Source organism: Neofelis nebulosa, chromosome 10 (assembly GCF_028018385.1).
Source record: "Neofelis nebulosa isolate mNeoNeb1 chromosome 10, mNeoNeb1.pri, whole genome shotgun sequence".
Taxonomy (NCBI): domain Eukaryota; kingdom Metazoa; phylum Chordata; class Mammalia; order Carnivora; family Felidae; genus Neofelis; species Neofelis nebulosa.
In genome coordinates this window covers 53,595,696-53,617,201 of record NC_080791.1, presented here as the reverse complement: position 1 = coordinate 53,617,201, position 21,506 = coordinate 53,595,696, and the positions used below count along the sequence as shown (strand labels likewise).

At 47.8% G+C, this 21,506-nt stretch overlaps 1 protein-coding gene across 14 annotated transcripts in view; it reads right to left on the bottom strand.

Annotated features, from left to right (window-relative positions):
• The window catches only part of TENM4 (teneurin transmembrane protein 4), a 2,920,333-nt gene that overhangs the window by 98,817 nt on the left and 2,800,010 nt on the right, over positions 1-21,506 (bottom strand). For all 14 annotated transcript variants that reach the window (XM_058690343.1, XM_058690336.1, XM_058690342.1 and 11 more), the window contains 2 exons: positions 17,604-17,750; positions 4,837-5,053 (listed from right to left, as the gene is read on the bottom strand). In XM_058690343.1, coding sequence (XP_058546326.1) covers positions 4,837-5,053; positions 17,604-17,750 — 364 coding nt within the window. The remainder of the gene's footprint in view (positions 1-4,836; positions 5,054-17,603; positions 17,751-21,506) is intronic.

The window sequence follows — 21,506 nt, the reverse complement described above, 5'->3', positions numbered from 1 at the left end:
AAACCTTAGAGGAGAAAGCAGGAAAAGACCTCTCTGACCTCAGCCGTAGCAATCTCTTACTCGGCACATCCCCAAAGGCAAGGGAATTAAAAGCAAAAGTGAATTACTGGGACCTTATGAAGATAAAAAGCTTCTGCACAGCAAAGGAAACAACCAACAAAACTAAAAGGCAACCAACGGAATGGGAAAAGATATTTGCAAATGACACATCAGACAAAGGGCTAGTATCCAAAATCTATAAAGAGCTCATCAAACTCCACACCCGAAAAACAAATAACCCAGTGAAGAAATGGGCAGAAAACATGAATAGACACTTCTCTAAAGAAGACATCCGGATGGCCAACAGGCACATGAAAAGATGTTCAACGTCGCTCCTCATCAGGGAAATACAAATCAAAACCACACTCAGATACCACCTCACGCCAGTCAGAGTGGCCAAAATGAAGAAATCAGGAGACTATAGATGCTGGAAAGGATGTGGAGAAACGGGAACCCTCTTGCACTGTTGGTGGGAATGCAAATTGGTGCAGCTGCTCTGGAAAGCAGTGTGGAGGTTCCTCAGAAAATTAAAAATAGACCTACCCTATGACCCAGCAATAGCACTGCTAGGAATTTATCCAAGGGATACAGGAGTACTGATGCATAGGGGCACTTGTAACCCAATGTTTATAGCAGCACTCTCAACAATAGCCAAATTATGGAAAGAGCCTAAAAGGCCATCAAGTGATGAATGGATAAAGAAATTGTGGTTTATATACACAATGGAATACTACGTGGCAATGAGAAAAAATGAAATATGGCCTTTTGTAGCAACGTGGATGGAACTGGAGAGTGTGATGCTAAGTGAAATAAGCCTTACAGAGAAAGACAGATACCATATGGTTTCACTCTTATGTGGATCCTGAGAAACGTAACAGAAACCCATGGGGGAGGGGAAGGAAAAAAAAAAAGAGGTTAGAGTGGGAGAGAGCCAAAGCATAAGAGACTGTTAAAAACTGAGAACAAACTGAGGGTTGATGGGGTGTGGGAGGGAGGGCAGGGTGGGTGATGGGTATTGAGGAGGGCACCTTTTGGGATGAGCACTGGGTGTTGTATGGAAACCAATTTGACAGTAAATTTCATATATTAAAAAATAAAAAAAGAAAAAAAGAAAAAAAAAAAAAAGAAAAAAAAATCCAGTTGCCTGATTCCAAAGCTTGTGTTTCTTTCACTAGGCCATGCCACCGCCATAAAGCTACCATTTACTAACCTCCTAAGTACCAAGTTCTGTGCCAGATGCTTTATTTCAGTTAACCCTCTCAATGGCATTCACGAAATAGTCACTGTTATTGCCAACTTATAATCGGAGGCCCATGCACAGAGGTTACATCGTTTCCTCTAAGGCCACACAGAGCTGGTGGGAGGGAAAGCCACGATTCAAACTCTGGGCACTTTCTAGCACTTTCTATCAAGCTGCCTTCCTTCACACGAGGGGAAGGAAAGTAAGCAACAACCCAAACTTGGTATCAGGTTTCACTTTATCCCAACTATGCACATGAGCACTACATTGCTGGCCCAGATCAAGAAAACGGAATACCCTGTGGGCTAGTCCAACGAGAAAAGCATCTGATGCCTCATGTTTCCAGCTTGGGCTTGTTTTACATAAAAATCTGTCTGGAGATACTCCGTAGTGATAGATAGCTGCTCCTTGTGAATCTAGACCAGTGAGGAGCACAGACATAATGATGTGGCAAATATTAGCTAAAAGGAATTTTCACAGTAACATTTAGAAGCTTCTATTTACCCATTCATTTGTAGAGTGAATCCCATATTCCAGGCCCTGCCCTAAGTATGACAGGTTTGGAGAGATGAATGGTCTCTGCCTTCAAAGCATCTGTAGTTTAACTGAAGGTGACAGATCCATAAACAATGATCTGGGAGCCGACTTCTCCTGCCTCTGCTGCTCATCTGTAATATGATTTTTAGCAGATGATTTAACCTCCCTGGACTCTGAATCCTCAGTCCCAAATTAAGGAAAATAGATAATGTATCCTCCCATCCTTCCTCCGTCCATCTCTCCCTCTCTCCTTCCCTTCTTCCATTCCTTCATTGTTCAAGGCAGTAAGTATACGTATTTGTTTTGAGCATCTACTGAGCGCTAAAATGAGTAAGATGTGTTCCCTTCCTGGAGGACTCACTTTAGAGGGTTGGGAGACGTTCACGTATTGGTTTTATTAAGTCACTTGCCCAGAGCCACGGATCCAGCGGTGGCAGAGCCAGGGTGTGAAACACGAACTGGCCTATACTCTTCCCTCATGCTCGGAGGTCCATTTCTCCCGGTACAGGTTTCTCAAGCTCCCTGCTTGACAGGCACCTTCAGGCAGGTCAGACCTGCCAGGGCAACATCCTGAAATCCCCGTGCAGGTCCCGCCGTGATCTGTGGCACGTAAGCAGCAGGCTTGGTGCATCACCAGAAGACATGCAGGGGAGATGGTCCCTGCTGGCACCGACCAGGATGGCATGGTCAGGGCACTCCTTAGGCACAACAGCCACGGGCAGCCAAGCGGCCACAGTCCTAATCAGATCCCATAATGGGTCGGCTAAAGAAAGGCTGAGCAAGGACTATTCCCCTTGGTAGGAATAATCTTCAAATCTCCGGTTGATTAAAAGAACGCTTGCCATGGGAAGGCCCACAAGCACACAGACAAAGTCAGGCAACTGAATAAAAGAGCGGGAAGCTTCCTACCCAGGGACAAAAGCAGCGTTTCTGACCAAGATCAATGAGTAGGTTTCTCCTCTCTCTAGCTCAGCTCCTGGCTCTGTCACTTGACCAGCCTGTGAATTTGGGAAGGTTATCTGACCTCTGAGGCTCTCAATATTCTGTGGGTAAGATGACAGACTTGTTGGAACAGCAAAAGCATTTTCATCTCTAACAAGGTTACACTTTGAATGCTTTTACCCACTCCTGTGATGCCTCTTCCGCTGGCTCAGAGTGTTTCCCCCCACCTCACCTTCTCCATCCTGTCCTTGTGGGGAGGGGGCTGGGGCAGTGGGAGGCCATGCCCTGGACCCCACCCCCACCACCGACCCCCTGGGCCTGCGGCGTGAAGCCCAGAGCCAGGGCTCCTTCCCGTCCCGGTAGAGAGGCCTTCTCCTTGCGTTCCCAGTTACACTCTGGGGATGATACCGCCACCTCCCAGGGTGGCTTCCCCTCATTCCTTCTTAGTCCCTGCTCTTCTCCCCTCACACATTCTCCTGGAGCAGACTGCTGTGCGCTCCTGGTCTCGACTCCTGCTTGTTGCTGGCTCCCAGATCGATAACTCTAACGTCCGTGTGAGCTCCAGAACTGCTTATGAACTATGAACGTGCCTTGGGGGTCCTACTGAGATGTGTCCCTTCCTTGCCCTTAGCGTGCTCAGGATGGAGGTCATCACCTTGCTCCCAACCTTTCTGCTGCTCTCAGGTCCCCAGCCTGGAGAAGGCACCACCATCTATCTCCTGAGGCCTCTGAGTACGAGACTTCTTTTTCCTGCATTCCTCAGGCCCAACTGATGACTAAGGCCTGCTGATTTCCCCTTTCATTATTAATTTTTCAAAGTTTATTTATTTATTTTGAGAAAGAGAGATAGAGAGCAGAGGAGGGGCAGAGAGAGAGGGAGAGAGAGAGAAAATCTCAAGGAGGCACACTGTCAGCACAGAGCCCAATTGGGCTCAAACTCACAAACTATGAGGTCTTGACCTGAACTGAAATCAAGAGTCGGATGCCCAACCAACTGAGCTAGCCAGGCACCCCAACTGCTGATCTCCCCCTTGAAACAGAACTTGAGGATGGCCTTCAACCTTCCTACCCTTCATTATAGCCCATTGTCCCTACAGGGCTGGAACTCTCTGGCATGGAAGTCACGGACATAGAAGGGACACACTATGTAACTGCTGAATTGAACTGTGCTGACTCCTAGAGAACGAGATGTCCCTGTATTGGAAGACGGTCAAAAGAAATTATTATAAGTAGCTCTTTCTTGGATTGTATGTCTCATTCACAGACGCTGGTCTGGGGAGCAGAGAACAGAGAGCTATCTTATGCTGGCTCCTGTGCCTTTTCAGGCCCCTGGTCTCTGCACAGCTGTTCCCTCTCCCTGGAACACCCTTCCTTCCCTGGCCAAGAGAACCATTTCTCATCTTTAAGACTCAGTTCTTAAGTCGTGGTTTCCCCCCCACCCAGGAGTATCTCCTCTGTGTTCCCAGAGTACCCTGGGGGCACATTTCTTTCTGGCCTATCACACCGGGGCTCTTTTCATCCCCTTAGTGGACTGTAAGCGACCAATGAACAGGGACTGTGCTCTATTCACCTCTGTGATTCCAGCACGGGATCTGGCACAGAGTGGACTGCAGCAAAAAACTGTCCAGTAGGGGACACAACTGAACACCTGTGAAGGAATGCATGGGCAGATGGCCTGAGATGCCAGTGGGAGCGCCCCCACCCCCACAGCCTTCTGGACGGCAGCTCTGAGCCTGAACAGCGTTAAAGGGTTTCCGCTCGTCTGGAGCCTGCAGAATCAGTAATAGCTGACTGCAAAGAGAGTATTGATCCAAGATTCCCTTTGGACCTTTGATTTCTCACTCTCTCCATCTATCACCCAGCGGGAACAACAAAACTTTGCTCATTAAAATTCCAAATGCCTGGGATAGCAGTTTTCTAAATGTGGGTACCTGAGGCTGCTTCTCTGCTTCCCCTGACATTCCATCAAGAACCCTTCTGGCCTCCTCCCACCTCCCACCCACCCCAAACATGGCCCTCGAGGCGATTCAGTTCTCCCGCAGACAGTCATGGCTGGATCTGAGGCCCAGCGGACTCACCCTCCGTCAAAGGGGTTCTCTCCCGGAATGATGTGTGTGCTGTCCCTGCCCACGAGGAACCTGATGCGGTCGTAGAAGGAGTGCAGGTTCTGCTGGGACACGGGGGCCTGTGTCTCCTGGATGATGTCCAGAGGGTCGGGGGAGCCCAGGCACAGCGGGCTGACGTGACAGAGGGGCTGGAGGCAGCAGTCGGGGTCCATGCAGTCCATCAAGCCATCTGCAGGGGAGACAGAGCATGAACTTGATAGTGCTACGTCCCACCAGCCACGTTTGTCCACAGTGCCTTCACGTGCTTCTCTATTTGCCACTTGCTGGAAAACTTTAAGTGCCTGACATAAGCCAAGGCCTTTGCTGGGGACCAAGGGGATCCAGGCACTTCAGATCTGCTCCCACTAGCCTAACAGGAGAGTCGGACAAGCAAGAGTACAGTGTGACATGCGTTTCTTTGTTGTTGTTTCTTTAAATTTGAAGGAATTACATGAGGGCCCAGAGGTGAGAGAACATACTGAACGTCTGAGCTGCTACACTCAGCTCAGAAGGTGAGGGGTGAGCACAGGAAGGGGGCCGTTGATGCTGGCCAAGCAGAGGCGCCGGGGACTCGGGCCGGCTCAGGCAGTTTGCATTTCACCCCCGGTGGACGGTGGGAGCTACTGGCAGGTTTAAAGCAGGGGTGACATCATCTGATCTGCATCTCTGAAAGAACCGTCCCTGTAACAGGGAGAAGGGACTGCAGTTGGCCTAGAGCGGAAGCTGGGGGTTCCATAGTGGCGAAGGCATCTCTGAGGTTGCACAGAGCAAAGGTAGTGGGTGCTGAGACCAGAGCAGTGAACAGTGGAGGTGGAGATAAGCGGATGGTTTTGAGAGGTATTTAAGAGGTATTTGCTTAAACTAACTAGCTTTGCGGGTGAGGAAGAGGCGCTGTGATTCCCTGCATCTCTGCCGGCTGCCATGTAAATACAGGGAGACCCAGCTCTGCTTTCTGCGGGAGGGAGTCCCTGCATTTGCCTGTTGGCTTCAGGTCTCTGACCGAGGGGCTACTAGCAGGGAATGTCTTTGCCACATGGACAAATTTCTTCAGGACTGGAAATTGTATTACGGCTTCCAGCTTCCCAAAGTACAAAGAAAGAAATCCAATCAGATCACAGATTTTTGGTCACATATGTGCTTTTACAGGCACCCAACAGCGTAGCTTACAAAGAATAACAAACTCAGGGATTAGAGGACACTGCACCAAGTGGGGGACAGGGAAAGCCCAGGGTGACAGTCTGTGTGCTTTGTGGGCAGAAAACAGTCTAAGGACTTGCATTCCTCTGGGTTCAAATTCTGCCTCTCTTGCTTTATTAGCTGTGTGGCTTTGGGCAAGCTTCCCCACCGCCATGGGGACACAGATCCTGCTCTGGTTATCTCTGTTGTGTCCCCAGCACTTAGTACAAGTATTCAAACATGGCTGTTAAATAAATAAACCAAAGAGAATGGAATGGATTAACAAATGAAGCAGGGGATGAAACCAAATGACAGTGTCCATAAAAGCCAGGAAACCACCCACTTCATTCAATCCAATTAAACAGTGCGGTATGGTGGATGGATCATGAGGCCAAGGCTGAAGTTCAAGTCCCAGAACTGTGGCTAAGAATGCCCCTGGATGAATTCCTGCACTTACTCTCCGAGCCCCAGTCTCCTCATCACTGACATACCTCCCTCGCTTCTGTCTCCCTGGGTTTACGACAGAGGTGCTGCCCAGCAGAGCACTGCATTTGCACTGGCCAGATTTGGTGCCCCACGCGGCACCCCTAGGCCCCCTTCCCAGCCTCAGAGGTATTGCGGCCTCGGGCAAGCTCCCTGACCTGCCTGAAATCCAGTTTTCCCCCTTAGTCAATTAGGGACAAAAATCCCTTGTCTTTCTCACCCACTTTTGCATGGTATCCAAGACTTTATAACTTCCTTGAGGGTACCACACTGCAAAGTGCCTGGATTTCAGGGCCCAGACTGTCTGGGGCCAAATCTTGGCTCTGAAACTTACCACTGTGTGGCCTTGGGCATGTTACTTAAACTCTCTGGCCTCTGTTTCGCACATGTCTCATAAGGGGATTGTAAAAGTGCCACATAAGTGTTTGTTACATAAATAGAAAACATAGTATATGTCCCCAAATCTAGCAGAGTACGCCATAAACAGTAAGTGCTTACTAAGGGCTTGTTCCCCTTGCTGTCCCTGAGTCTACGACATGGCTCATCAAAGCGAAGGGCCATTTGTTCTTTGCTCACCTGCCAGATTCATCCTGAGATGTGGAGGAAAGGGCTCCCCTCACCCCAGCGCTGTCCTGGGTCCTAACTTGTGGCTCCTGTCCCAGCTCCCAGATACACCCGCTAACTGCCTCGCAAAGCACCTGTCTTCTCTTGCATCTCCTCCATCACACATTCCCACGCTGGCCCTGTCAGACGTCGCTTAAACACATAATTACAGCCCAAGCTGAGGGTTATTTGCATTCTGCTATTGATGTTAGCATGACAGATTCAGCTGCTGCATCCATAACTCTGCAGAAATGCTCCATTATTCAATCCCAGCGAGCAGGGACGCTGACCATTAAATCAGCCAGCACAATTGAAGGGCTGTGAAAAGTCATGGCTAATTTGAAATTTTATTAGCTATTGCCTGCTCTTGTTTACCGGCGAGAGCAGACCCTGGAAGCCAGTCTTTTACCTCTTTATAAACACTCTGCTCTGTGGCGCCCTGGAAGAACTGCTTTCTGTTCTCTAGTCCTGGGGGAAGGTTAGCCAGGAATTACTATTCTTATTATTTATATTATATTCAACGATGATCATCATGGACGTTGTGCTAAATGCTTGGCAATGAATGCTTTCAAAGGACGTGTCCTCGAATCTCTCCAGCTCTGTGAAGTAGCCACTGTTGTCACCATCACACTCATTTTACAGAGAAGGAATCGGAGGCTCAAAGTACTAGAGTAAGTTGGTCAAGGTCATGTGGTCAGAGAAGCTGTCTTGGAATCCGAGCCCAGTTCTTTCTGAGTATGAAAGGTTGAGACTTTTGGGAACTCTTTTTTCTTAAGTGGAAAACATGAATTTATGAGTCTTGCTGAAATGGCACTCTTCCGTGCCCTTCCGGCTCCCAGGGCGACCTCCGTCACAGCACTCGCCCCCCAACCCTTGCTCTGCAATTTTGATTTTCTCTGTCTCCTTCCCCAGACATCGAGCTCCTTCCAGTAGCCCTGTGCCTCCTGCACTAGCTTCCCGCTTCATCCTTGCTTCTGGCATCCCCATACTCCTTTTTCCTTTCCCTTTTAGAAACAAATTATTGTTTCTTGTGATCAGAGGGTCTTTGCGATGATCCAGGTGGCCATTCTGCTGGAAATGAAAGTCTCAGCAAGGGCCCTGAGCTTCAGCTGGGCCCGTGTGTAAGAGGCACAGTCAGACCTACCTCACGGACGCTGAGGGGAGTGGGTGAGATCATGGGTGTGGAGCACTTAGCATGACGACCAGCACCTAAGGACACGCTTGCTAAGTAAGAGTCACTGTTAGCTCCTTGGCTGGGTGCTTCCTTGGACGGCTAGCCCCGTAACAGGCCTGTCCCGGGTCCCCACTCCATCGCACACTTCAGGGCTGCCCTCTCTGGCTGCAGCCTGGCTGTGAAGAACTGAGGAGACAAAGATGGCCTAAGAGACGCACCTTCAAGTTAGGGAAGCAGAGACCCAGGGGACTTGAAGATCGGGCTTCTCTGAAACGGAGCCACGGCACACAAACAGGGCTCTTGTGGGGGACCTGGGACTGTGCAATTGCTCACTGTACGCTTCACAGGATGGACAGACGCCAGGCCAAGAGTTCTGTCTGCTGACGCCTTCCCAACTATTCACTTAGCAAATATTTGCAGAGCAGTAAATGTGGCCTAAACCTTTGCTAATAGAGACGATCATCTTGTTAAATGAAGCACCTATTTCAAAAATGACTGGGGACACAAAATTCTTATCAAAGGCTCAGTTTACAAGGTGAGCTTTCGTGCAAACCTCTCTATTTTCTTTTTTTAAGTCTATTTGAGAGCGAGAGAGAGAATCCCAAGTAGGCCCATATGGAGCCCCAACACTGGGCTCGACCCCACGAACAGAACCATGAGATCATAACCTGAGCTAAAATCCAGAATTGGACCTTTAACTGACTGAGCCAATCAGGCACCCCCCCACCCCTGCCCCCATCTTCAAACACAGCATATGGCAGCCTGATACAGTGCATGTGGCTACCCCGGAGGGAGACAGACTCTTCCACACTTTTGTTTTCTTAGGCATAGATGACAGATTTTAGAAGAGTCATGTTAAGAGGAAAAAGCATGCTTTGGGGACAGAAAAGTAAATTTGGGGGTAGACTAGAAACACATCAATGTATAGTTTTCATGATTCTCTGGTTTGGCTAGTTTGGAAACATTTACATTTTCCAAGGACTTCATAGTTTACTTAATTGTATATTATACAGAAGTTGGCTGGCTTATATAATGTCCATGTTTCATTTGTATGCTATTCCCACTGAGAGACCCTCCTTATGACAAACAGAAAAAAAAAAAAAACCCAGAAAAATAGTATTTTTCTGTTTCTTTAAAAGTTTCAGTAAAACCCTCTTGAACTCTAAATATTACCTTTTGGGAAAGAACATTTTTTTCTCCAGAAATATCTTTTTTCCCTCTTCTCTCTGCATACACGGTGAAAGTAAAGGGGGTAGAAGGAAATGTTAGACGCCATTCGGGCTCCTGGAGATTGGAGGGCAGCAATGCCTCCGGAGGGACTAGAGGGCAAAGGAAAGAGGGAAGGAAGTATCCAGAAAAAAGTCAGACTAGAGATTAAAAAGAAAGATATAAAAGAGGGAGGGAGGGAGGGAGGGAGGAAAAAACCAGGAAAAAAAAATGCAGGTCTCTGGGCGTACTAAATGAACATCCCAAAGCAGTTCAAGTACATGTGACCTTGAACTTGAAGCCCTCCAGGGCTAAAATGCTGCATGGTCCACTGAGCGCTCGCTGCCTTTTGCCAGTATTTCCATCTAAGTGCTATCCACTTGAGGATGAGGGCTACGCTGTTTCCTCCAGCCCCCTCCTCAGTGCGTCCCCTGCTGGTGTCAAGTGACCTTGAGAACTGGGGAGTAGGGAACAGGAGAGAAAAAATAAACCAGTCCCAAAGAGCCAGTTCCTTCCCTGGCTCTGTCACTTTCTGGGGGTGAGACCTCTGGCACTTCCCTTCTTAGGTCTGAAATGTCATTTATTCATATGGAACCAGGATAATAAGCTGTATCAGTCCCTCAGGATTGCTGAAGGTTTCCTGGGTTGTAAAGAGTAAGTGAGTCATTCGCTGAGGTTCTAGTGTCCTCCCCACACCTGTGGCTGGTCCCTGGAGTCCCCTCCGCAGACATGTGCTGCAGCCCAGGGCTGGGTGAGGTCCTCTGCCATCAGTCACCATCCTGAGCGGCAGCGGCTTTCTGCTCATTTTGTGATCTTAACTGCTGCCAGTGAGTGGTGGGCCCTTGGGTGACTCATCCCCCCATCTGATGTCGGTGTCCTCCTCGGTTAGACAGAGGGTAGATGGGGCAGCCTTTGGGGTCTAACCTGCAGGACAGCCACCTCCTGGCCTTTCTATGCAGCAGGCCCATCTCCCCTGGTGGCTGGCCTACAGAAACTTCCACAGAAAGTGAAAGGTGTGCCTGAGGGTCCTTTTGAAGTTGGTGGCTCAGCTAGCCTTCTTCTCTTTACCAGGGAGGACCGTGGGGCTCAGGTTAAATGAGTTACTCAGGGTCCTACTGCTGGTGAGGTGTGGCAGAGCTGGGAATTGGGTTTCTTATCTTTCTCCAAATCCAGCTGTTCGCCACTATCCTATAGTCTACATCTTTATCCATGCTTTGGACATTCTGGTCCTTCCACAGAGGGCGGGAACTGACTTGTTTACTTCTCTATCCCAAATGCATAGCACAGAGCCTTGCACACAGTGAGCATCACATTTGTTGAATGAATGAACAAACGAATGAATGATTATATGAGGACTCCGAATCAAACAGCTCAATCACGTTGGCAGGCCCATTGAGGGCCGTGGGTGTGGTGGAAGCCAGTCCCCCCAGTAGGAGTTCATTCCTCTCCTTAGAAAGGAGGCATGGGGGCAGGCCCTGCACCAGGCACTGGACAAACAGGGAGAAAACGGTCATGCCTCTGCAGGAGTCGGTGTTCTGGGTCAGCCAGGGACCAAAGAGCACTGGGAAAGAAGGTCGAGATGGGGCTAGGGAAGCCTGGAGGTGGGAACCCAGCTTGGGCTGAGGGCTGGCATATTTCCTGGAAGACAGAATGCTTAAACTAGGACTAGAGGGGTGGACGTGAACAAGCCAAAAGGAGAACAGAGCTAAGAGTGGGTCCGGGAAATCCACGAACTAGCAAACTGTTTGCATCACAGTTGTTTGCACGTTCCTTACACTCGTGGACCCTGTATAACAAGTCCCTCTATCTCTCTGTGGACTTAACTCCTGCCCCAGCTCCACAACCCAGCATCCAGCCTCATCTCGAGGTTGTCTGTAGTCTGGCCGCACAGCGGCTTCCAGGGAGGCCCTGGGCGTGGGGGGTGGAATATGCCTCCCTCTCTGTACACATCTGGAAGAAGGTTTTGTCATTTGCTATAATAAATTCTGTGCCTTCTTTGAAAAGGCTTGCAAAATCTCTATCTGCCCCTTGGAACACAAGATTTTTAAAGGTCAATTTCTCTCTTGTCTCTTATCACAAGAAATGTGGTTTAGAGATAGTCTGAAGGGTTTCCAAATGCTATGGCCTTATGTGAGCTCTCCATTCTAGCAATGGGAAATGGGGAGGAGGAAGGAGGGCAGAGAGCTTTGTTCTCTGTTTTCCTGAAACTTCTTCCAGGTGGCATCTATCAGTGATCTGTATTGCAATCCATGATCGTTTTCATGGGGCCGACAGTACCTGAAGGGCTTATCACACCTTGAAGCTGCTTACAAATCCTTCATCCAAAGGGTCTGGTTGTTTTAGAATCCAGTGGATTTTATATTCTGGCTTCTTCTTTTTTAAACACCCATTCCACTCTAAACCTAGCTCTCCTGCTGTCACTTTGTGACACTGGGCAAATAGCTTCAGCTCACTGAGCCTCAGTTTCCCTGCATGGAAATGTCTGTCTTGCAGGTTTGTTGCGAAGGGCTAGACATCACGTCCACAGAGCATCCAGTACAGTGCCTGGAACTGAGGGGATGCTCCCTATATCATGGCCAGTACTTTCCTTTTTGAACACTTGAATTATTTTCTTTCTAGCAATGAGCACGTGACAGTTTGGAATACACATTTTAATCAAAGGATGAAAAAGTTTCGAAATACATTATTATATGGAGAAGCATTATAATTGTAAGTAAAATAAGTAGAGTGTAAAATTTCATAGACAGCATCATTTCCATTTTTAAAAATAATTATTTATAGATGGCTATATATTTATTTTATAATAAATATCATGCTTCTGTGCTTACAGATGGAAAGGCACAGGAGAATGAGAAGTGATATTTGCAGGTGAGGGACTGAGGCTTAGAGAGGCCGAGGAGCCCACACAGGGGCAATGCAGCAAGCATGCCAGGGTTTGAATCCAGAACATCTGGGCACAGATCTTGTACTTTTTAAAAAAATTCTTTTTAAAGTTTATTTGTTTGAGAGACAGATCGAGTGGGGAAGGGGCACAGAGGGAGAGAGAGAGAATCCCAAGTAGGCTCTACACTGACAGCATGGATGGAGCCTGATGCAAGGCTCGAACTCACGACGGTGACATCATAACCAAGAGTCAGACTCATAACCACTGAGCCACCCAGGTGCCTGCCTCCCCCCTCCCCCACCCCGCCCCAATCCTGCGCTTTTAATCACTGTGCTGTGTTGCCTCTCAGGCACTTCGGGATTTTTTTTTTTTTTTTTTTTTTTTTTTTTTTAGTTTTTTTTTGAGAAGGAGAGAGAGGGAGAGAAAGAGAGAGAGGGAGGGAGTTTGTCTGCTCTCGTGCATGGTAGTAAGGGAGGGGCACAGGGAAAGGGAGAGAGAATCTCAAGCAGGCTTCCAACTGAGCACAGAGCCCTACGAGGGGCCCTCCATCTCATGACCTTGAGATCACAACCTGAGCTGAAATCAAGAGTCTGATGCTCAACCAAGTGAGCCACCCAGGTGCCCCTGCCTTTCAGCCACTTTGAATACAACATTTACAATCCTCACAGTGACCCTGTAAGGCAGGCATTAATTACCAGTCTCATTTTACAGTCACTTCGCACCTTAGGGCCACAGTTCACCATCCCTGAAATGGACATGAAATGAGCAACCCCCCCCCACCCCCCATCAGAGGGTCACTATGAGAGGGACGAGAGGATGCATTCGACAGCACTTCCTGAAGGGTTTCACAGCTGGTACTATATGAAGAAGGCACCTCTTGTTAGGTGGGGCACACAGAGGAGTTCACAGGGAGTGTTAGGCCTGGGCCTCTGCCTGCTGGCTTTGCTTGGCCATCTTACCAACCAGTGTTCTGGTGATATCTTGCAGGCAGGTTAAGGGTGAAGGTAGCCCCAAAAGAGGATCAGCGCACTGGGAGTCACTGTGTCACATTCAGGATCTGTTTTCTGGTTTTACACACCATGACCACACATGAAACCAAAAACAACCTAATAACGCTAAACCCAACTCAGCCATACTGTGAACTTTTTTTTCTTTTTTTTTTTTTTTTGTCTCATAGTTTAAAAATACCTCAACAGCATTCTTCATGAAGCTTGAAATTCAAGTTTAATTTAGAAAGGACTGCCTTAAGCCTAGCAAGTTGGGAAAGGAGAGAAACCAGAAGTTCTCAGATAACTTGAAGAGCTGCAGTTGGGTTTACCATGGAACCATGAGTCTGAAGTCTGGGCACACTGAAGAGACAGCGTGGCCAGACCTCTCAGACTATGACCGTTTCTGCCACCCATCAGCTGTGTGACTCGGGCAAATACTTCCCCTCACTAAGCCCCAGTTTCCTCATTATACAGAAATAGTAAGGGGATAATAACACCACACACCTCGAGAGTTACTGGGTGGATGCATAATTGCTCTGCAAACTGTAAAATGGCATACAGATTATCATTCTCAGCCCCTCGTCAGCTTTGGGAACTGTAGTAGCCTATTTAAATTTGAGTAAGCGCTCGCACTGCATTTCTAGGAAGAGGATGAATTGCTAGAAGGCAGAAGTACTGTAGGGTTATGAGGCCACGTGGAATGGCCCAAGAGTCTTGGGCCCTAGCGCAGGCCATGTGACTCACTTCCTGTGTGATGGAACACCCCCTCTTTGGGCTCCGGTTTCCCTGCCTGCAACACGCAGAGAGGAGGAGGAGGGAGCTGCAGTGTCTCCTCCAGTCCTGTTCCTCGACATTAAACTCTGCCATTTCCTTCTCCGAGCCCCCGTGTCACATCAGCCGAGAACAACACTCAGCTAGACTCTAACGCTTTCCCTGCCACCCTGCCTTATTTATCTGGAATTATGCTGCGTTCCACATCGTGGCTGAAAGAAAGGCATGTATTCCATTCTGTCTCCACTAGATTGGGTTGTTAGGATAGCAATTTCTTCCAAATGACTGTGGGCTTCCTAAGGGAGAAAGAATGGGCCACGTTCACTGGTTCTTTCTATCCCCTCAGAAAGGAGCATGGTGTCCTGGAGACAGTAGGAGTCCAGCAAATGTGTGCTTGACAGAACTGAAAACAGCCCAGGGCTAAATATGGCTCACTCTGGGATGCCTTGTATAGCTTGCCCCATTCCTCCCTCCACCAAAACTGCTCCCGTTTGGCCAAGACTGAGGGTAACAGGCCAGTGAAGATAGACTTGCCCCCTCCAGTACTAGGGGACAGTCTACTCCCCATGGCTGTTTCCTCTGTGCTGCCCGGCAAAGCAGGGACCTCATGCACCATCTCCTTAGCTCCCCCAATGGGTGGAGAGCCCACCAAGCTGAGAGGACCCTGGGTAAGACATTTCCTCATTTTACAGTTGAGAACCCAAAACCAAGCTTGCTTAACAATCTGGTCTCCCAGGCTAGCTGTCTTCCCAACCATGATGACCCATGAATGTCTTCCTGGCTAGACTGGAGGCCTCACAGGACAGGAAGCATATCACAGTTCCCAGTAGGGTGCTCAGGCAAGTGATAATATCAGTTGAAAGAGTGGATACTCCTTCACCACAGCAATTATCTTACTGCAATGCAAATGCAGGCTGCTTATCTCTCCCTCCAGACCGTGAACTTCATAAGGGCAGGGACCATGTCTTATTTGTCTCTGAAACTCCAGGATGCAGGACAGGGCCTGATGCATAGTAGACATTCATTTAATGTTGGTTGAGTACGTGAATGAACTCAAGTTATGATGCTACCATATGGCTTTGTTAAGAGGTATGTAAAAGCTCGTCTCAGTCTGTAACATGCTCCATAAATGCAAGAGGTCTAATCCCTGTACTTGAGGATTTTCTGGTTGTTCTTTTCTAGTCCCTGCTGGTTTATCTCTCAGAGTGCCTGGAGGAGGCTACATTCCTCTGGGGTCTGGATCAATCCTGTTTTCTATGATGGCAAGCTCCTTCTCCCACCGAAGCTGTGGGGCTTTGGGCTCTCTCGTGTGTCCCTGCCCCATGCAAACACTGGCGAGTTTTAGCCCTGGGAGGGCAGGCTGAAGGATGGTAAACAGGATACACAAGGGTTGTGCTTCATGTGAGGCAATAGACGAACCTTGTTTTATAACCTATTCTTGTATGTGTGCCCTCTCCCCACATTTGTCAAGGACACACGGTTCCTTTGCTGCCCAGATGCTCAACAGCTGTTTGAGGGCTTTGGCCAAGACCCTGCATTCCTGACAGGGGAATGACTTCATGGTGCAGCTCCTGTCCCCTTCTCTTCTAACTACGTGAAGTTATTGTTGGCCATTGGAATTGTGTCTAAGGCAAAGTAAAGGAGAAGGCTGGGGAGTGATGCAGATAATTTAGGCTGACATCTCTTTCCTATGAAGAGCAAATATTATCGCACTTCTTCTTGCCTGAAGACAAGGATGCTTGGTGCCCTTCAGTGCTTTGCTCTGCCTTTGCCCAGGACGATTTCTCTGAACAGAAAGCCCCTTCCTTTCCAGGAAACACCTTCCAGGTGAATGTTTCTCTGCTCCCACACCGACCAATAGAGGACTCTGTAACAGTATCCCACTGTCCACTAGCACTTCACCTTGGACTTTTCTCCCCCATCTGAATTCCTGGAGCACAGGGACAGGACTCTGTCATCTCTGTGCCTGGCCTGGGACCTGGCCCCACAAGAGGAACTCTGGATATTTACGGAACACAGGAATTAATGGACTCCCTAAGTTTCAGATTGATTAAGGGACATTTTGACCCTGCAAGTTCTCAAGAGGAGAACTTGAACCTGCTGTCTCTGCTTATCTGCCAAGGCCCAATCCTATGAGCTCCTTGTTGACAACTATTCCACAAGGTCCTGACTGGCGCATAGGCCTGACGACCTCCTGGATGCAGGCAGCAGGGAGATGGACTGAAAACTGGTTCAGACAAAGACCAGTGGTCTGAAATAGCCCTTTCCAAACTGCTGTAGCCAACTGAAAGCAAATGAACCAGAATAATCACAACAAACCCCCGCATGGCCTTTTAATCTGTATGGTGCTCTGAGATTGTAGAATCACACTAAGTAGAAAATTCCCAGAGGTTGGGATGCTGAGTTTCTGGCCTGCTGATTTCCTAATCCGTGCTGTACATTAGAAAGTCCCTTAGTATAAATGCAAAAACACATTTGGATTAGGCCAGCTGTTAGGTCATCGTTAGAAAGAAAGGGTCGACTGTTTCTTTCTTTCTTTTTTTTTTTTTTTCATTTCTCTGTTTTTAATCTCTCCTACTAACCCCCTGAGATTAGGAGAATTAGGAAGAATCAACCTATCTTCCAGGAGAGAAAGTAGGGCACATCGTGATTATATTTATCCAAGGTAACACAACAGAAAGACAAAGGCTAATTCTAGACTAATTTAAGGACTGGAATGGTCCTCATGATCCAACTGCCTTATTTTATAAATAGGGAGTGTGAGGCCCAGAGACATCAAGTAACCTGCTTAGGGATACACAGAGGTCAAAGACAAATGGGGATTGGAACCCTGGTCTCTTCTGTCTCAGCTAAGAAATGTTCCACAAGACTAGGCCACTCCTCTTTAGGGGCTTGACTGTGCAGCACTTGGGAAAAAAACCTATTAACTAAGACCAACTCTATTATAAACCCACGGGAACACAGGATGTGGGGCAAGGTGGCTCAGTGAGGGTATTACCAGAATGAGGGGAGAAGGGGTGTCAGCTGAAGGGAACTCAAGCTCCCTCCCCTGGAGAGGCGTCCTTTCTGCCACTTTTTGTAACACAAAACTGGATGGCCTCTTCTTGTCCATTTCCAGTGAGGGGGACTTCATGACTTTGCCAGGTAAATCATCCTGCTATTGAGTTGCTAGAAAATTCTTTCTTCCATATGCCTTCTCCCCTGCACTTGCTGTCAGATGGCAATTAATTTTATTTACATTAGTTCATTTAAATTAATTAAGATGGAACAAGTGGAGATATGTACTTATTCCTTAGACCACATGTGCAGTTTTCTGCCTGCCCTGCAGGCCTCCTTGACTGGACAGCTGGTATGCCAGGGGTCTGTGGCCTCGATAATGCCCACCCGCCACCCTGTGGCCCCACCCCGACCCCCCACTGGAGCTGCATGGGGCCCCTGGGTGCCGGAGCCTTACCTCCATCGTTGTCTTTGCTGTCACCACAGGCGGTTTCCATGGATGTGTCACAGCCCGCTCCTCTCCAGCCCAGCTGGCAGACACAGTGCCACCCGTTGAGGTCCAAGGTACATCTGCCATTGCCATTGCACAACCCAGGGCAACCCTCTGCAAGGCAAAGCACGCAGAATCGAGGTCTGATCGTCCACAGCCACCTGCAGTCACACACACTCACGCTCTTCCTGCCTGCTTGGAAAATGCTCTCACATCCCTCCGCATATCATTGCCCCTGGCACCCGGGGAAGATGGATCGCTAGGAACTGCCACTTTGCTGAGAGGGCCACTGAGATGCAGAGGTGAAAGGACTTGCTAGGGCCGCACGATTAGGAAGTTGGAAAGTGCTGGGGGTAGGTCTGAAAGTCACACCTTCGGCATCTGAAATCCTCCCTTTCAAAAGTGATCAGGATTCCCAAGGGTGGGTCAGTGGATGTGAGCCTGTCAGAATGTGAGTGGTGGAAATTTTGCCTGATCCTTGCTCCATGTTCACTCCTGTGTATCTTTCCTGTTTCTGGGGGGCTGTTTGGAATGAAGCGATCATCCCCCCAGTATACTCCTCATGTTCCCTCAGCACTGCTGGGTCTCATTCTAAAAGGGCTATGCTTTTTCCAGCACTGGTTACTGGGTCAATCATATTGGACCCTATATTGGACCCTAGGCTTTTCATTTATTTTGTCCTGTTTTCTCCTAAGCTGTCTTTGCTTTGAGGAAGAGTCCTTAGGTCTCTTTCTTCCCATCTTATCTATAGCCCCTAAGAAGAGGGTTCGGCATGCATAAAAGCCCCATAGACTGCCATGAAGACAGACTAACTAGGGCCGTCTGTGTTTGCAAATGCAGGTACAGGCAAGCTGCCCTTCCCTAATGTAGTTCATCTGTACATCTGTGTGCCTGTCTGTCATTTATTAAGCACCTTCTCTGGGCCAGCCCTGGAGGTATAGAGATGAATAAGACCTAGTTCTTATTCTTGAGGAGCATGCAGCCTATCAAAGGAGACAGATTTGTATAAGCAAAATATTTCACTGCTACGTGCCCTCGGGGAGATGTACAAAATATGGTGGGAACCTGATACAGGAGTGACCATCTGTCTGGGAGAACCTCGGGTGATTTCATCAAGAAGGGTCAGGCAATGTTTAGACTCTGCCTCGGTTCTGCTTTGCCCAACAAATAAGGTGGGGAGTTATTATTACTTGTCAGGTAGATTTACAGGCTTTTTATTACCACCTTTTGAAACCCTTCTGAGTTTGGGGCTCAGGAATCTGTGTCTGAGAATCTGCTAAGTTACATGGTTCACTTCAGCTTCTATTTTGCCACTTGGTTTTCATTCAAGTCCTCATTTTAACATCCGCTAGCTCCTTTCTCAGAGCAGCTATCAAAAAACAGCTTTCGCTGGCATGCCTTCTGCGTTTTGTCTCTACCCCTGCTCGGTCTCAGGGAAAGGTATGGACGCGAAAGTCATCTATAAAGCTTAATTCATTATTATGAGCAGCAGACTGCTACGAATATGGCTACCGACTGAATTTTGCCAGGGAGTAACTGAAAATTGGCCCATTATTCTTAAATGGGACAAATGTGAATGTAGCTGTTCAGTAAAAGACGTAGGCCAAGGTACGGGCTCACTGAGTGAACCATCAATTAGAATATAAAACTTTAGTGTTTCAAGGACCTTTGGTAGTTGCCTTTTATTGCAAAGTAAAAGAAAGGAGCACGTTCCTTTGTATTTGAGATATTCAAACAGCAACCAATCAATCTGGCCACGGTGTTTGTCATTCAAAGGAAGGAACATTTCTCGACCATGCACTCCAAGCCTAGCAGGATCCTTCCAGAAGCTTAGAAGCAGTGCTGTGGTCTCTGCACAGCAGAAGCCTGTTGGGAAAGGTGGGAAGCCACCAGCATGGTCACCCCAAAAGTGATCGAGAAAGCAGTCGTAAAGGCGCAGGAGCAGTGCTGTGCATGCAGGTGATTACCCAGCCATCCTGACCTGACCGGCCGCCCTTCCTGGCCAAAACCATTACAGACTCCCTCTTTCCCCAGTCAGTCCCATTTAAATGTTTATCCATCCAGCTGGGATTGCCTTTCAACTGAGCCTCATTTGTATTCGAAATCAGTCTTGGAGGAAGGAAGTAGAGTCCAATTGTTAAGAATGGTAGTGGACCGCTTTCTCTTGCTCCAAGATGTAGCCTCCTGTGAGATGCAAAGAACACCCCTTGTGCGAGAGCACGAACCTGGAAGCCCTATCAGTCTGGGTCCGTCACTCAGTGGCTTTTAGGACCCAAGCACCTTGTTTAATTTCTTTGAGCCTCAGCCTACTTATAAAATGGGGCTGTTCATGGGATTAAATAAGATAGTGTATGCATGAAGCACAGAGTCTGACATACAGCTTGAACACAATATCTGAGTCTTACACTGACCTTTTCACCTTCTATTTTGAGTAAAGGGCACACGGTATCATAAGTTGTACCCATAATCATACACAGGGCTCATAGAAAGGCAACACAGAAACCTGAGGCACTTGTCTAGATCAGAGTCAGACAACTTTTTCCGTAAAGGTTCAGATAATAAATATTTTAGGCTCGGGAGCCACATGGTCTCTGTTGCAATTAATCAAACCTGCTATTGTAGCTGGAAAGCAGCCAGATATAACTTATAAATGAACGGCTGTGTTCTGATAGAACGTTACTGGTGAAAACAGGTGATGGGCCAGATTTGGCCTGTGTGCTGTAGTTTGCCAACGCCTGGTTTAGAGGCTTCAGGATGGTAATACGATGACAGTTGCCGTCTGCTCAGGGTCTACCATGGCTAACCGCTCTGCTAGACACTTCACACATACTATTTTAAAATAACTTTTTGTTTTTTCGGATCCTGGCTTTCTAAGGCAGTTACGATGTCACACCATTTGATCCTAAATTTTAAATTAAAACCATTTGCTGTAACATGGTGTGGACTTTGGGACTGGGCAGCCTTCAGTACAAATCCCCATACTACCTTTTTACTTACTACCCATGTGATGACTGGCAGATTATTTAACTCTCTAGGCCTCAGTATTCTCATCTGCAAAATGGAGGTAAGGCCTAATTCAAAGAGTTGGTGAGAAGGCTAATGAGATAGATAATGTATGTCAATTATTTGGCACAGTTATGGGTAACATAAGCAGGCATTCAATAAATGAGAGCTGCAATTATTATTATTATTGAATTGATTAGCTTTAACATTGTAATAACTTCACTAAGAAATTCACAAACCAGAAATAATCCTTTGCCAGTCCCCACTGTCTCAGTTTTGGGTCAAGAGCTATGGTCCTCATAAATACGAATCTTGCCAAAGAGAGTTGAGACAAGGCCAGCAATGTGGTCATGGGAGTCAACATGCATCTCCCTGGGAGGCAGTGAGATGGGTTCAAGGCCACGAGTCCCAGCCTGGCAGGCCCACCACTTCATGCTTTCCTGGTGCTCTGTCCTCCCTGGAAGCCAGCGTCCCAAGTATACGTAAAGTGTTCATTTTGCAATTAATGCTTATTCCCTCCATTGGACTATAACCACCATAAGGCAACTTTGGACCTATTCCCTTGCCTTGCACGTAGCACATACTTGATGGGTATTTGTTGAAATGAACCAATGAGGAAGACAGGAGACCTAGGTTCTGGTACCTGCTGCCTAACTTGTGGGATCTTTGGAAAGTTACTCTTCCTCTTTTGGCTTCAATTTTCTTTTTTTTTTTTTTTTTTTTTTTTTTTTTTTTTTTTTTAAATTTTTTTTAACGTTTATTTTTTTTGAGACAGAGACAGAGCATGAACGGGGGAGGGGCAGAGAGAGGGAGACACAGAATCAGAAGCAGGCTCCAGGCTCTGAGCCATCAGCCCAGAGCCTGACG